The 16,645-nt window shown below is 39.5% G+C and overlaps 1 protein-coding gene across 4 annotated transcripts in view; it reads right to left on the bottom strand.

Annotated features, from left to right (window-relative positions):
- PPHLN1 (periphilin 1) overlaps window positions 1-16,645 on the bottom strand; it is a 114,709-nt gene that overhangs the window by 92,620 nt on the left and 5,444 nt on the right. For all 4 annotated transcript variants that reach the window (XM_088457938.1, XM_088457929.1, XM_088457944.1 and 1 more), the window contains one exon: window positions 12,591-12,652. In XM_088457938.1, coding sequence (XP_088314064.1) covers window positions 12,591-12,652 — 62 coding nt within the window. The remainder of the gene's footprint in view (window positions 1-12,590; window positions 12,653-16,645) is intronic.

Here is a 16,645-nt window from a genome sequence, read left to right as displayed (position 1 = left end):
GTCTGGTCCTTTTAGCATTTCAGATACTCCAAGCCATTTGGGTACTTGTTATATGTATGCGTTGTGCACTGTGATTTTTACCATGTTTGGTAGCTAGATTGAAGCCACACCTCCTGTTGTATTTCTGCTGCATCTGACCAAGGTACTTGCAATGGGAGGGAGCTGGATTTGCAGACTTAAGCTGGGTACACACCTATACAATCGTCGGGCCGTTAATCCAATATCGAGAGAACGGCCATTGGATTGTATAGGTGTGTATGCTGTCCCGATGCAGGAGCGCTAGCCGATAAATGGTTTTTAATGCTCCTGCAACGATCGGGAGGTCGCATCTTATGTACTGTTTAATATTTATCGGTTCGACCTCCCGATCCTATAGAAGCCCGTACACACTGTGCTATGTCTGCACAGTGCGTACGTGGCTGACAGGGGGGGGGGGGGATTCAAACTTGGGACAGTCTGCCCGGCTGATCGGGACAGTTTTATCCGATCAGCCTGCAATCGAAAAAGTGTGTACCCAGCTTAAGAATGCGCTCAACTCAGAATGCAATAGGTTGCAAGAATTAAACTTATTTTCAGATGCATTTTACAGTTACATTTGTGGCTAAATCTGAAGAAGGCCCCATATGAGCAACACTGCTGCTTTTCATCACTTCCAAATCTTGTAGAACAGCTAAAGAATAGTCAGCCTGTTTTTTTAGGCATCAGAAGAGGCTGACACATAATCCCTAAATAGGGTTTCTCACTGACTTTACATTTATTGGTATACATATGCCTCGTACAACGTTTATTACATGTATTGCTTAATATTTCTGCTTTTCTTCTTGTGATTTTGAACAAAGTCCACTTTTCAGAGGTGTCTCTCTATGATGCAATTGGATATCTCTGTATCCACACAACAGCTGTATACTGAACCAATGTGCATAGAAATAAATAATACTGCCAGGAGGACATTAAGGCTTTCATAAAAAGCAAGAAACACAACACAGCATTTAATACAATTTCCAGGAAGGTATAAATAAAAACTCATCAAAAATGTAAAAAAAAAACAAAAAAAAACCCCTTTGTGCAGTCATCTTTTCTTTTTACTATTTCATAAATTCTGTTTATGGTTATTTAGAAACCTACATAGAAAAAAAAATAATAATAATATTACAGGTGCAAACCATCAGAAATATATAAGCAACCTAGAAACTGTGGTAGAGTCAAGCTGGGTACACACAATACTATTGTGTACTCAGTAATTGGATGACGCGATTTAACGATACATCGCACCACCCGTACACACTGCGGTGTATGTGACATGCCATGCTGCGCAGATAGGACGATGCGATGAACGACCTGCGTGATCAGGCGTACGCACTATACTGTCCGCACAATAGATGGCTCCGATCTATGTCAGAACAGTATTTCGTACAACGGATTGCCTAGTGCGTACCCAGCTTAAAACCAAATACATTTTAAAATGATAGCATAGAATACATAGCAATACTGACTTGCACAATTATATAGACGCCTTATCCTTCTTTAACTAGAACTACCATTTCTAATTACGCAACTGTTTAACACAGAATTGTAATATTGTCCTTCCGTAAACTCGAATAAAAATAGTTACAATATGCTAGATTTTGTGGCCAACACCCTGCATAACCAAATATTATCATTATAAAAGATATGTAAATCTTTATTAGCAGGACACAACAAATAGCTCTACAAAAGTGCAATAGTAGTTTAACCACATGTGGAAGGTTTTAAAATAATTGACTGAATTACTCACTAAAAGCCAATATTTAGCATGCTGCTGCCCTCTGCTGGACATTGAAACAAGGAGTAAAATTCATAAAATGATATAAAATACAGCTCAAATAAAACACTCTAATAAAATATGATGCAATATACAAAGCAAAGGACAATATGGTAATCTTGTAAGCCATACACAAGCGCTTTCATGAAACAAAACAATCATTGTCCACTGCGGGAACAAAGCAAGTTAATTTAATAAAATTAATCAAGTTTTCCCTCTTCAGAAAGATGACTGCTATAATTTTCCTCTACTGCATTACACTGTAAGGTGACCAATGGCAGAAGAAGCTATTTTAACCTATCTGATTTCAATGGAAGCAGACTGAAAACATACGCTGTGTAACAAGATACATTTACCCACAAAATGCTAGCTCTGTCCAAACACCAAGGGCAAAATCTTCCAAATACTGCAATTCAGGATGAGACGTGAACCACTATGTATCTGCCATGGGTGCAAATCAGGACCTAGTATTCCTGGTGCACGATCATGTCATGGATGAGTGATGTGCATAAATGCCTGGCTCTATTTCACATCATCAACAGACTTTGATTGGATTTGGAACGGACAGAAATATAGTAACATTTTTGGCTTAAGTAGGTTAAAATTAGGCAAACCGACAGACATTCTGTGTGTCTTCGTACTGAGTATATATATTTTTTTAACAAGTTTTTCATTTTGATCATAAAATTAAATAGGAAAAAGCTACAGATAAACAGTAAATGGGGTATTGAAAAAAGAAAGAAAAAATACAAAGTTAATCACGAGAAGACAATTACCAGAAGGAGCACCAGGTTATGGCAGTGTATGATCGGATCTTCAAGGCTACAAAAGTAGAAAAAAAAAAAAAAAAAAGAGTAATGGCCATCTACAGGGATGAGAATCTAGGTATCTAGGTGTTGAACATGTGGGGAGAGAGTCATTAAAGATGTAGGGCATGCCTACTTCTCGCCAACCAGAAAACCAAAGAATGTGAAGCACTCACATCACAGCAGTACATGTTGAGGTAATAGAAAATAAGTCACCAACTACGCATAGTTCAAATAATATATTGTAAACACAGAAAAGTAGTGACTTGTATCACATCATAGAAAAACATACTTATAGTAAACAACTAATGATTATGTTTGTGATGTAATACATTGTGTGGTCTGAATGCATCACATTGTTAGGTCTTGTGAAAAAAATACCTTCCCCCCCAGGGTATGCAGCGCTGATCCCTGTGTAGTCCATTATAAAATTGGACCCTAATGACAATTAAGTCATCGCGTTTGCGTGATGACCTTATTGCAGCTGCAGCTCCCACTGTGTGTGCTGTAAACATTAGGTGTGTCATGAAAGAGTGCGCCACAATGACGGTACAGAGTAGGACCAACAACAAGGGGTAAGTATAATGAGACAGGAGGGGGCTGAAATGAGGCAGACACAGAGTCCATTTACTAGTTTATTATGTAAAGCATATGTCAAACAGATGCGCAGTAGAGAGCTGTAGGGAGGCCTCGTCCCTTCTCTACCCTCCTAGCTGTCACTGGCAGTTGCATGGTCACCACATCCCCTCCTCTCAGGGTTGTCCTACAGGGACTCAGGACAAAATGCTCCGCCCCAGAACGCACATAACAATATATCTGCATTAGTGATCTAAGGTTGGACTAAAATATCATCCAGAACCAATATATCAGACTACAGCATCAACCAGACAGCAAGGAAGAGAGAGACTGAGAGAACAGGAGGAAAGAGGCAGAAAGACAAAAATGGAGAGAGAGAGAACAAGGAGAGAACGAACACGAGTGAGAACACGGGTTGGCATAAGAGAGATAAATGGGGGAAGAGAGAGAACTGGAGGTGGGGGAGGAGCTGATGACTCCTGATTCCTGAAAGACTAACTAGAGAATGACAGATCTAAAATACTAATTTGACTATATTGGCAGATAGTGCATGAAATTTCTCTGTATAGTTATACTTCTTGCCAAGTATGGGGGATATCAAGGTGTAGCAGAGGAGGAGAAAGATCTGAATTTTCTGAAGAGCCAGACATCACAAATTTGGTTAAACGTATGCCCTCTGTCATAAAGGTAATATACAATTTTGTTCATGGCTGCTATATGCCAAATTGTTTTGTTAAGCACTGAGAAGGAGTACAGAGACACGCTCTTCCAATTTCTGGCTAATAGGCATTTGGCAGCTGCAAAAATATTTGCAGCTACATTGCAAGAAAATAAAGAGGTCGGCTGGGAATAGCATAGCAAGATTACCTAAGGGTCCTTTGCTACAGGGTTTCTAAGAGGCTGAGTGTATTATTCCAAAAAGGAGTTATCACAGGACAAGAGCACCAGATATAGAGCACAGGTTAAATTTAATGTCGGTCACCCCTCATTGATTTCCTCTTACAACAATTTAAATAAATGCATGAGTATGATGAAACAAGAAAAAAAGGTTTAAAAAGGGACAGGAAACTGGCAGGCCATACAAAGTACAGACTACTGAAGCAGTTATCTTGTTTAGTCATGAACCAATCTGACTTTCCTGCTAAAATTGGACAGTGATCCCAAGTTTGGGTTACAAAACATGTAAGAGATGTACAGCAATTTAAACAGGCATTGCATGTTTTGCCCTTATATCTTTCTCCTTTATAACACTGTATTGAAAATTGTGATTAGAATTACATATCTCTACAGAATTAAGACTATGATAAGATGGTCTGTCTTTAGCATATTAATATTAAAAGCAGGCCGACTAAATAGGACACAACTAGTCTATCAACATTTTATGATTCTATTTCCAAAACTAGGAAGACATATTTTGAAAAAAAAGCTTAACCATCATGTATATGTCCCTTTGCTCCTTAATTTGCCAGTGTCAAAACACACTTTTGGGGCGATTAAATTGTTTTATCGTGCCCTATGTCCTGTCTAAAGCGACAGGAGGTCAGAGGGAGATATTCAATTGTTTTTGGCCACCCATGCAAGTCACGCCCAAATAGATAGGGTTTAGCCATGTAAATCGACTAAACCGGTCTAAAATCCCGGTTAGGGCACCCAAATGGTAGTTTGGAGCGCTGCAACCATAGACTTTTCGCACTTTTCTGCTCTCCACCACAGGAGGCTGCGAGCTGAAAAGCCAGAGAAAACATCTAAAATCCCCCTTGAGCTTAGGTGTCGACAGATTGTAAGAGTGCGAGGTGGTTCCTCTTATACAAGCCTGGGTATTATCTGTGCTTTTTAAATCAATTGTAAGGAGCTACAGAATATGCTGTAGCTATATTAATTAATACCATTTTGCAGGAAGAAGTTTAAACTAATTGGTTATCTGGAATTTCATTTAAACTTGCATTGTATCTCTTTTTTTTTATATGCAAGTTACTTTCTTTCTGTAATGTATTTACGATGAGGCAAACAATATTTTAAATTACTATAAATGTAATCGTTTTGCACATCATAAGTTATTTTTTGCCCTGTTAGAAATTTTTAATGGTCCTATTAACAATTATTTAATACTGGCTAACTTAATATAATTAATCTAATTATGCATTCATTTTGACCCCTAAAAAAATGTATTAAGTAATATTGCTTTAATAATATAATTAAAGATTTTCCCAATCTTATTTAATACATAATGGTTGCCCAAATAATAAATGCATGATGTCTCTAACTGGCCCGATCTTTTTCCTGCAATTTGCCCCATTCTGAAACACCCACCAAACCGCAAAATAGTAAACCCAGTGGTTTGGAGGCCAAAACCACACTACAGTAAACTTCTCCCAAGTTGTAGTGGTAGCTGAATTACCAATAGGAGAATAAAATGCCTTTAATGTCCACTAGATGTCACTGGTATATCATGAAATACGTAAAAGGGGCCTATCCATTACATCCTTGAGATATTCCCACGGCTTAATTGGAGTCCACCTGTGGTAAATTCAGTTGATTGGACATGATTTTGAAAGGCATACACCTGCCTATATAAAGCTCCCACACTTGACAGAGCACAAACCAAGCATGACATCAAGGAACTGTCTGTAGACACAAATCTGGGGAAGGGTACAGAAAAATATCTACTGCTTTGAAGGTCCCAATGAGCACAGTGGCCTCCATCATCTGTAAATGGAAGAAGTTCGGAACCACCAGGACTCTTCCTAGAGTTGGCCGGCCGTCTAAACTGAGCGATCGGGGGGAGAAGGACCTTAGTCAGGGAGGTGACCAAGAACCCCATGGTCACTCTGTCAGAGCTACAGCATTGTATTGTGGAGAGAGGAGAACCTTCCAGAAGGACAACCATCTCTGCAGCAATCCACCAATCAGGCCTGTATGGTAGAGTGCCAGACGGAAGCCACTCCTTGGTAAAAAGAACAAAAAAAAAAAAAAAGGGGAAAAGTGTTTAAAAATAGGGAAATAGGTTCAGGGGTATTCTCCAAGAATGCATGCGGCAGGTGTTTTCTAGAATAGGCCATTAGCGGCAGGTGCATTTTTGCAGAATTTTTTAAAAATGACTTTAGGGACTTAAAAATATGCTAGTACCCATTTTCATGTACCCCAAATTTGATGGGACCACTTAAAAAATGAAAAAAAAAAAAAAAAAAATACTAAGTGCTCTTCTGCATCACTTCTTCAATGTTGGGAAAAAAAACAACACCTGCTGCAGCTATTTCAAAACCCAACTTTCTTCTGCAGGCAAAAACTGGGGTACCCATAGTGATCCCCCATGTCTGGACATCTTTAGGGGGGTCCCAGGCACATTTCCTGAAAAATCCCATTTTCTTACATAGATCCAAATTCGCCGCGTCCCGTTTTCGCTCAGTTTAGATTGAATATGGGGATAAAGCAGGCACGGGACCGATACATTATCCCCAGAAAAGCTCCGACGTGGAGCGAAAAGTCCAGCACAGACTTTTCACTGCCTAATTGAATACGGGCCAAAGATTGAACTCTTTGGCGTGAATGCCAGGCGTTATGTTTGGAGGAAACCAGGCACCGCTCATCACCTGGCCAATACCATCCCTACAGTGAAGCATGGTGGTGGCAGCATCATGCTGTTGGGAGGTTTTTCAGCGGCAGGAACTGGGAGACTAGTCAGGATAGAGGGAAAGATGAATGCAGCAATGTACAGAGACATCCTGGATGAAAGCCTGCTCCAGAGCGCTCTTGACCTCAGACTGGGGCGACTGTTCATCTTTCAGCAGGACAATGATCCTAAGCACACAGCCAAGATATCAAAGGAGTGGCTTCAGGACAACTCAGTGAAAGTCCTCGAGAGGACCCATCCAGAGCTTCCCATTCAACCTGATGGAGCTTGGAGAGGTGCGGCAAAGAGGAATGGGCAAAACTGCCCAAAGATAGGTGTGCCAAGCTTGTGGCATCATATTCAAAAAGACTTGAGGCTGTAATTGCTGCCAAAGGTGCATCAACAAAGTATTGAGCAAAGGCTGTGAATACTTATGTACATGTGATTTCTTAGTGTTTTTTTTTTTTTTATTAAATTTGCAAAAATCTCAAAAAAAACAAACAAAAAACTTTTTACACGTTGTCATTATGGGGTATTGTGTGTAGAATTTTGAGGACAAAAATGAATTTATTCCATTTTGGAATAAGGCTGTAACATAACAAAATGTGGAAAAAGTGAAGCGCTGTGAATACTTTCCGGATGCACTGTATGTCACATACAAGACCACACATACATCACACACAAAACTGGTAGCTATGTCCACTTATGAGCAACAACAAAAACAGGGAAGGACATTTCTTTCCATAATAGCAAATTCTGTGTTTGTGGTTTACAAATATTTCTTTGAAAATATCATCTTACAGTGGTTGAGACAGAGTGTGGCTTTTAGGTCTTGCAATGTATCCATGCAGCAACATAAAATGAAATAAGTCACCCTGACACACTGGAAATATCGGCTTTTAGGGCAGAACTATGGTGACACTAAAAGGTGCCTACACACTAGACGATGTGCTCACGATGCGATATCGTGAGCAATTTCCCTTGAACTCTTCCTGGCAGCCCCCTGACACTCCAGGACATGATGTGCAGCTAAAGCTGCACGATGTGTCAGAAGATCTATCGTGCAAGATCTAAAGACTTGCCAATCTTTAGATCGTGCAGGATAGCAGACAGATGCATGCAAATAACATTACCCTCCCCCAAAAGAGCAGCCAGCCTCGGGCTTTAGTGACCCAGTGCTGGTAGTGCAAAATACGGGGGACAAACTTCGTAGAGGTCCCCCATATTAAAGCACAACCAGCACTGGGCTAGTCAGAACCAGCCCTGGTTGCCAAAATACGGGGGACAAACTATGTAGGGGTCCCTGTATTTAGCGCAACCAGTACTGGGCTGGTCAAGGTCATGAATCTCGGAATACGGGGGAAAAAAAAAAAATTGAACAGAGTCCCCCTGTATTATACAGAAGCAGCACCGGACTTTTTCTAGCGGGGGGCTAATGCCACAGCCAGGGGAGACCTTTCACCGGGTTCCCCAGCCGAAGAATCAACTCTGACTGCTAGTAAGCTCAGGCCGGGGTTCCCTGGGGACCCCCCCAGGCCTAGGCTGATAGCCCGGGGCTACCCCCAGCACCCTTGGAGCAGTGGGTGCCCGGTTGATAGTGTACAGCCATGGCCAAAAGTTGAGAATGACAAGTATTGGTTTTCACAAAGTTTGTTGCTTCAGTGTTTTTAGACTTTGTCAGATGTTGCTTTGGTATACTGAAGTAAAATTACAAGCATTTCATAAGTGTCAAAGGCTTTTATTGACAATTACATTAAGTTATATATAGAGAATTCTGGGAGTAGAAGCTTTAACTGTTTGGTGCCTGGTCTTCCAACCATAATATCCCCATGGTATCCCTGTGGATCCCTATGGACCCCGAAGAAAACGACGCTCGGCACTACAGAGTTACGGCATGGTGCGATTAGAAGGACTGTTTAACGCCCATGGAGGCTAGATGTATGAGGACGCATCTGTATATTTACTAATTTTTTGCTAAACTGTATTTCACACTTCCACTGCGGCCACCACTGTTACATGTGCTAAACTCTTGCTGGACTATGGCCTATAAGTTCACATATGAGGATTTTAATGAATTGATATTTGCCGTTCCATCGCCTTTAAACTTATTAATGAAAACAGTACATGTGCTGCTGCTTCATAACCTATGAACATAATGCAGATATTCTACGTGGGATATTTGCTTATTGTTCACTAACAAGTAGTAGAATACATTATTATGCTATATTTGTAATGTTTTTATTTATTTTTTTTACTGAAGGAGGGGGGTATTAACCATACTTTATATAAATCATAATCACGAGAATGGTCCCTGTATTGTATACCAGTCACTGCAATAGTCCCTATATCATATACTGTAACGGTTACTAAAATTGTGCCTGTATTATATATTGGTCACTAAAATGGCCCATGCATTATTTGTCGGTTACTAAAGTGGTCGCTGCATTCTATACCAGTCACTAGACTGTACCATATATTGCATATCAGTGACTAGAATGATCCCTGCATTCTATATTGGTCACTAGAATTGTCCCTGCATTGTATAGTAGTCACTAGAATGGACCCTTAATTGTATATCTGTCACAAAAATTGTCCTTGTATTGTATAGTGGTCACAGGAATGGTCCCTGAATAGTATATTGGAAAGTAGAATGGTTCCTGCATTGTATATCCGTCACTAGGGTGCTGTGAGCATTTTGTAGGGGTCACCAGAATGGTTTCTGGTTTGGGATGGGGCTGGTTGTTGTATTTGTTTATAGCTCTTTGACATAACAATTTTTCATATATTTCATTGACTCTTTAAAGCACACCCACATTAGACAAACCTTACTCACAGAGGCTATTATCATGTGTCTTTTCTCCATTACAATGCACTGGTGGAGGAACTGGGCCACTTACTTGTGTCTGCCCCCCCCCCAGGCTGATGATGTTTTTTTTTTTGGGGGGGGGGGGGGCCTGTAAGCAATGTATGCTGATATGAACGACACATCGTACAGGAATAAACACTGTATGATATGCCGCCGGATCATGTACGAGATTGGCAAATAGTACCTGCAGCAGGCAAGATCTGAAGATGCGATGTACGACCCACGGGTATGCGCATCGACATTGTGATCGCGAGCGGACACTCACGATTTGGACATATTTTACACGATTTGTCATTCCGATGCGTCGACATTGAACGAATCGTGTAAAATATCATCTAGTGCAGTGGTTCCCAAACTGTGCGCCGCGGCACCCTGGGGTGCCTCGGGACACTTGCAGGGGTGCCTCAGGTTGGTGGTCCAGCACTAAATCAAATTATTTATGGTCAATGTAATGTAAATATGTGGACAAACAGAAGCACAAACCTGTCAACCACCACATAACTGATCCTAAGGATGACAGGTAAGCAGAATATACTTCACTTTACTACATTTTTTTCGGAATTTCTCAATAACAAACGTTTGGCTTAGGGGTGCCGTGAAAACAATTCTGATGCACTAGTGCGCCACAATTTAAAAAAGTTTGGGAACCACGTGTCTAGTGTGTAGGCACCTTCATTTCACTGCTTTTAAAGTAGACTTCAAGGACTATAAAAACACAAAAATAGAGATAGCTGCTAACAATACTTCTGGCAATTATATGCAAACACTTGAGAAATTAATTTATGCACGTTTACTGATAACCATCTCAGCCAGATGTTTTTATTCAAATTTTTAAGCATAATAGGTTTATTTCGGAAAACTGGTACAAAGAGAAGGTGGCACTCAACAGCTGCACAATAGCAAATCATACTTTTTAATTAGGTTCAAATTATTTTATCAACTTCATTATTTTTAGTTTTTTTTTTTTTGTTTTTTTTTTTTAAATATCCAATATTTGCTTTAAAGACTAACTATTCTCAAATTGTATAACAAAGTTAAAACTCCAGATATTGATTCTGCTTCTTAACCAAGGAGGAAATGAACCCATTCACAAGCTGAATCTCCAACAGATAAACAGAGGGACATAATCATGCATTTGTAGGCCAAAAATAAGATTTTATAATTTCCCTTGTGCATTGCCCAAGGATAAAACACACTTAGATGTAGGCCTTCAGCTATGGATCCCACAGCAGCTGCCCCATATGCTACCATTGTTGGTACTTCTTTGGTTGCACAGAAATATAAAGTATGCATACCTCACAACTGTCCTGATTCTGGCAGGCTATAAAAGGCAGAATTTCACACTAAAATGGGAGTTTCACAATAGATCAGTGGTGGTGAGGTTACTTTGTTCCAATTTCTACTGTGGAAATATTGTAAGCCACTACTCAGGCTTGATATTAATTATACCTGACTATAATACTTAATTAGTATTTCTCCAACTAATGTTATACTACCGTATCGTACAACACATCGTGACGTTTCAATATCGCACTGTGTATGGCCGACAATAGATTGCCCTTTGTTCTTGGATATTCCTTTGGAGAAGGGTATTCTTTACCTTGCATCAGTCTATATTGTGAACTTACAAATTTGTCACACAACACTACATACATTGACATCCTAGAACTATCCTAAGGCTGGGTACACACCTAAACGCCCGGCTATCGCGCCGATGTTCAGGGCGATATGTCTTCACCCTGGACATTGCCTGATTGCCGGTACACACTTAAGATTTAATGAAAAACAGAACGATCACTGTTCCGTCCTTCATTAATATGTACAGCCTCACATGGAATATCGTGTGATTGGCCGTGCAGCATGGGCAATCACATAATATCGCATGCGACCATGCAAATCGGGCATAAACACTGCACGATATGCCCGATTTCGCCAAATCGGGCAGATAGCGTCCTGGTGTGTATGCACCCTAAGAATATTGTAAAATTAAATTCTAAAATATGAGAGGAAAAAGGCATTCTGATGCCAGAACTCTAGAGTGAAGCCTGAACTATGAAGGGAAAGCACATAAGGACTGATTCAGCTTGGGAAAAGAGTAAGAAAGAGCAAGTAACTGTGTATCTTGGTAAAACCATGCTGCACTGCAGTTGGGGCAGATATAAATGTGCAGAGAGATTTAGATGGGGTGTGCCCAAACTGACATCTAAATTACAGTGCAACAAAGCTGTCCCGCATTTGTGGGGGGGATATGTTGAATCCTAACTATGATATCCCGAATTTCAGCCGCCAGCATATCATATCCAACCCTTTGAGGGCTACATGCAAAATCAGCCAGTATTTACACCACATGCAAAACAAATGTCTGTATTTGCACTGCTTGCATTGCAACATGGTTTGACCAGGTACATAGTTACTTGCTCTATCTTACTCTATTCCCAAATCTGAATCAGGCCCATAGTTCAGTGTTCACCAGTTTTTCCAATAACATTTTCAAACTGGAAAACACTTTTAATTTCGATCTGTTCAGTATGCTAGCTTTCCCACACCTGTCCTGCAAGTCGTCAAGGGATTGCAAGCTCTGGAATATTACAGCAAAAATAAATAAAAGGCAATGACTTACCAATTCTTTAAGAACTGTGAAAACAATGGTAAAGTGGCACTACAGGCTTTACATGGGATAATTTTAGTCTTACTTTTTAAAGAGCATATTTTCAAAATACATTTAATTTCTATAACAAATAAAACTATTAAGCTATGAACGTTTTTTAAGGAAGAACCTCTTTTGAAATAATGCTCATCTTAAAGATAAAGATATATAGTAGAATTGTGCAAATTAATGTATATATCTTGCAGGATATAGTTTACAGACTGATAAAATTAGAGAAAATACAAAGAAAAGTAATAAACAGCAAATGATAAAATTAAAGTTACCCGAAATCTGGGTGGCGATTCATGAAGGGCTCACCTCTTGGCCATCTGTATCCTCGATCTTCCTGTGGTAAAGTTGATAAAGCAAAACTGTTCACTTTACTTGTTAATTGCTTACAATCTTTTTACCCCTAGAGCGCAATATTTGTGATGCACAGTGGACAGGAAACATTCAGATGTTGGTTACCAGCAGGAAAGTGGAACAATATGTATGTGAAGTATCCGTTCCACAAAACTAAAAACCAAAACAAACAAAATCCATTAGACCAAGGGGACAGATTAATATTCAGTCAGTTTTTCAAAGCAGCCAGTGGTAGGCAGCTTTGACTGATGGATTTAAAGCGGCAACAGAAATAAAGGCTAATAGGAGCCTAGTTTAGCCTTTATTTTTCTGTTGCTGTTATAAATCCATCGGTTGGTTTTTCAAAGTTGGCGGTTTTAAAAAATAAATACATTTTAAAAAAAAATAAAGAACTTCGTAAATCTGCCCCCTGGTGTAAAAAAGTTAAATAAATAAATCTCTGCACTTGTTAACAGTAAGCACCATCTTTGCCTCTGTACATATATTTATAAAATGTATCCTCCAAACATATATAGATTCTGTTTTGCTGTTCTGTTTTAATTATATTTTTTGCAACCTGTATTTCTAATTGACTTTTCAATTTCATACAAGCTTTACAAATTCAATCTGCTTTTACATTGGAGCAGGGCTCTACCTGAATTGCTCCACATTAAACTTCGACACCTTTTAAGAATATGGGAGATCAAAGAACCACAAATGCCTATGGTTTTTATTGCACCTTTAATTATCAATTTCCAAATACTGTTGCTAGTGAAAAGACACTTCTAAGAATCTCAAAAGGAGAGTTATGAACAAGAAAGTAGTTTTTTTCACTGCGTTAAAAAATTATTAGATTTACTCCTAACTGTAGTCTGTCAAATGCATGGAGGCCCCATAATTAAAGCTAATATTTATTATAGAGAACCTAAAATTCTAAATAAAATTAGAGATTATTGCAAATAAGTAGTTTCATCAATTGAAAACACTGTTTGTGGTTTCTTAATGTTATCCACATAGATACACATACCAGAGGATATGTACTTTTTGTGGAATGGATTGTTAGTAACACAAAGTATAAAGTCCCACAATCAAGTGCGGTTAAGCTTAATACCGGGTATAATTATTATTACTATACCCACTATTGAGCTATACAGCACTCTTGAATGTGGGACTGTAAAGTGTATGAATATCATGGCACAACTGCTCTAACAACCAGTTCCTGTGAAATATACATTTTCTGGTATATGTTATCTATGTGGTTACATGTGCTTAACATTGAATGTCTAATTTTCCTTTATTTTGAATAATGTGTACATATTGTCAATTTTAACAGTGAAGCCTCTTTGCATTTAATGACAGAATGAAGCTCTTAATAAATGTAATCCTTTGTTAACATAGTATAAGCGACTAATTTCTTGTTGATAAATCACCTTTTAAGAATATCATACAAGTAATGGAAGAGAAAACATACAAGTTATTGAATGGAAAAGACAAACAAACAGAAATTGGGCCAAATAATAGAAGCACATGCATACAGAAGGATGAATGTGGTCTCTGATAATACCTGTTAGACAATATTGGTTCTCCATAGCACTACTTAGGATTTATTTGCCGTCAAAGGTACAAGTCCAGATTTTTACCTCAGAACAATCGCACCGTATGTTTTTCTTTTTAAACAGACAAGGTTATCTTTTATCTAGTTAGGTAAATATCTTTCATAAATGAACACGACATCTGAAATACCCACTTAGCTTTATTCTGCAACTTATACATTTTAGGGAATGTGCCCATGAGCAGATGTGATCAAAGCAGGATATGCTCCAACGTTTCTGTTTTTGGACACAAGAGAAGGAACCTCACAGGAATCTTAACTGGCATGTGCACAGTCAGGGCAGCCAAGAGCCACGGCGGGCCCAGGTAACAGGGGCGTGGCCTAATCAGGGGAGGCGTGGCCACGTCCCCTTAGGAAAAAAACACAGAATAAAAAAAAACATTTTAGCAGCGCCGCTTCACTGGCACACAGCCAATGGGGGTCACGATCAGCACGATCGCTCCCCCCATAGGCATAGGAGACTGCTCCAGCTGCTGCGAGCAATCTCCCACTGCAGCCCAGCACACAGCAGTGTGTGCTGGGCTGCTGTGATGTAGGAGGGAGGGGTGCGGTGCCAGACCATGGCCCCCGCCGGGCCCCTCCAGCAAGCCTGGGCCCAGGTAATTTGTACCTGCCCCCCCCCCTCTCAGCGCCCCTGTGCACAGTGAGTTGGAGCACATCAATAAAAGAAATAAAACAAGGAGCAATCTGCTCCAGGAACAACCATGTTGCAATGCAAATGACTACACTTGCATGAAGCAAACACACAGCTTTATTTTTTACACTTACATTTAGAATTAAGATTTGATATATCTCTTCCCAACTACAAATATTTCTGCTCAAGTTAAATATGTCCCACCTGCAGTGCAAGACTGTGCAAATTACTCCTTTTATTTATTTCCTTGCAACTCTGAATAAGGTCCAATAATTGTAACAAAAGTAAATTTAACTTTTTCCCATCCAGTCTCCCCTCTGATCCAAACATAAAGAGGAACAGATCACAGGAACATCAAATCTACACGTGCACATGTGATGTAGTTACTTTATCGACGATTGGGATGCTGGCGGGCGAAATTCCAACATGCGCCACAAGCCGGCGCCAGAATCTTGACGCTGGAATTCCGGCAGCACTATCGCAAGTATGGAACTTACTAGCCAAGGGACAGGACGGGGGGTGGGGGGATGGGGGTGTGTTGAGTAAGGTTTAGGCACCACCAGGGGGTTATGCACAGGCACTAACCTGGAGGTTTAGGATGCAGGAAGGGAGGAATTCTGAGAATCGGGATGCTACTGTCGGTCTTTTGATATCCGACATCCCGAATGCCGGTCTCCCGTACCCTACCTGTGTACTTCCTTTAGCTAAAAATTTGTATTTTAGTAGAGGTTTGGTCTGCTTGTCTGAGCGATAAAACGTATGTGTAGAGGATTGTGGATTTGCATTTTAATTCTTAATGGTTAATATAATTAAAATATGAAGTTTTATCTCGTAGTCACCAGCTTTAACACTATAGGGTAAATTTACTAAAGCTTCTTAAAATGAAAAGTGGAAGTGTTATCCATGGCAATAATCAGATTTTAGCTATCATTTCTCTACTACATTCAGAAAATGATACACAGAAACTGATTGGATGCTATTGGCAAGACCACCACTTGCCTGTTTTAGAAAGTCTACCACTATGGATAATGGGAGAAAAATAACATGGAAAATTTCATAAAATATAAGCATGTCTATTTCTTGAAGTCAATTTAACGGCTCGATCCAGTTAGGTGCGAATTGAAAGTAGCATGTTTGTTTCTTTAAACTCGCACACATCGCCGCAAAGCGCGCTCCTGAGAATTCTCCAATCCAATTAAAAATGCCTATTCGCACTACTCGCAGCGGAGGGGTGCGAATTGACCGCCAAATGAGATTTGCGAGAAATGTATAAAAATGTGGGGAGACCATCCTGGAACCCCCAAAATGGATAAGGTTTGTTAGCTGGACTGTATAGAAGGCTGTTTGTGACCATTAGGAAGTTACTGTAGGTTTTGAAATGGTATCAAATGGCTGATTGTGCTATTTTTTTTATTTTATTTTTTTAATGCAAGAAATTAATAAAAAAACAAACTTTTTGTTTAATCTTAAACAAATTAAATGAAAAATGCAAAAAAGTAGGAAAAAGGATGATTTTGGGGTATTTTGAGAGCACCTTGAAAAATGGAAAAAAAAAAGAATTATTTTTTAACGAAGAAAAAAAAAATTGTACTAAATTTGGGGTGCCTAAACTAACGAAAAAGATGATTTTGGGGCAATTTGAGGACTTTTTTTTTTACCTAAAAAAATGACACGTAATTATTGGACTAAATAAGCTAATTAGGTACTTCCATTTGCCTAATTGGTCATTAGGGGGGCGTCCAAGGGGGTTC

Source organism: Taudactylus pleione, unplaced genomic scaffold (genome assembly GCF_031769625.1).
Source record: "Taudactylus pleione unplaced genomic scaffold, aTauple2 ptg000041l, whole genome shotgun sequence".
Lineage (NCBI taxonomy): Eukaryota > Metazoa > Chordata > Amphibia > Anura > Myobatrachidae > Taudactylus > Taudactylus pleione.
The sequence above is the reverse complement of the archived record's forward strand: the minus strand, read 5'-3'. Positions and strand labels throughout refer to the sequence as shown.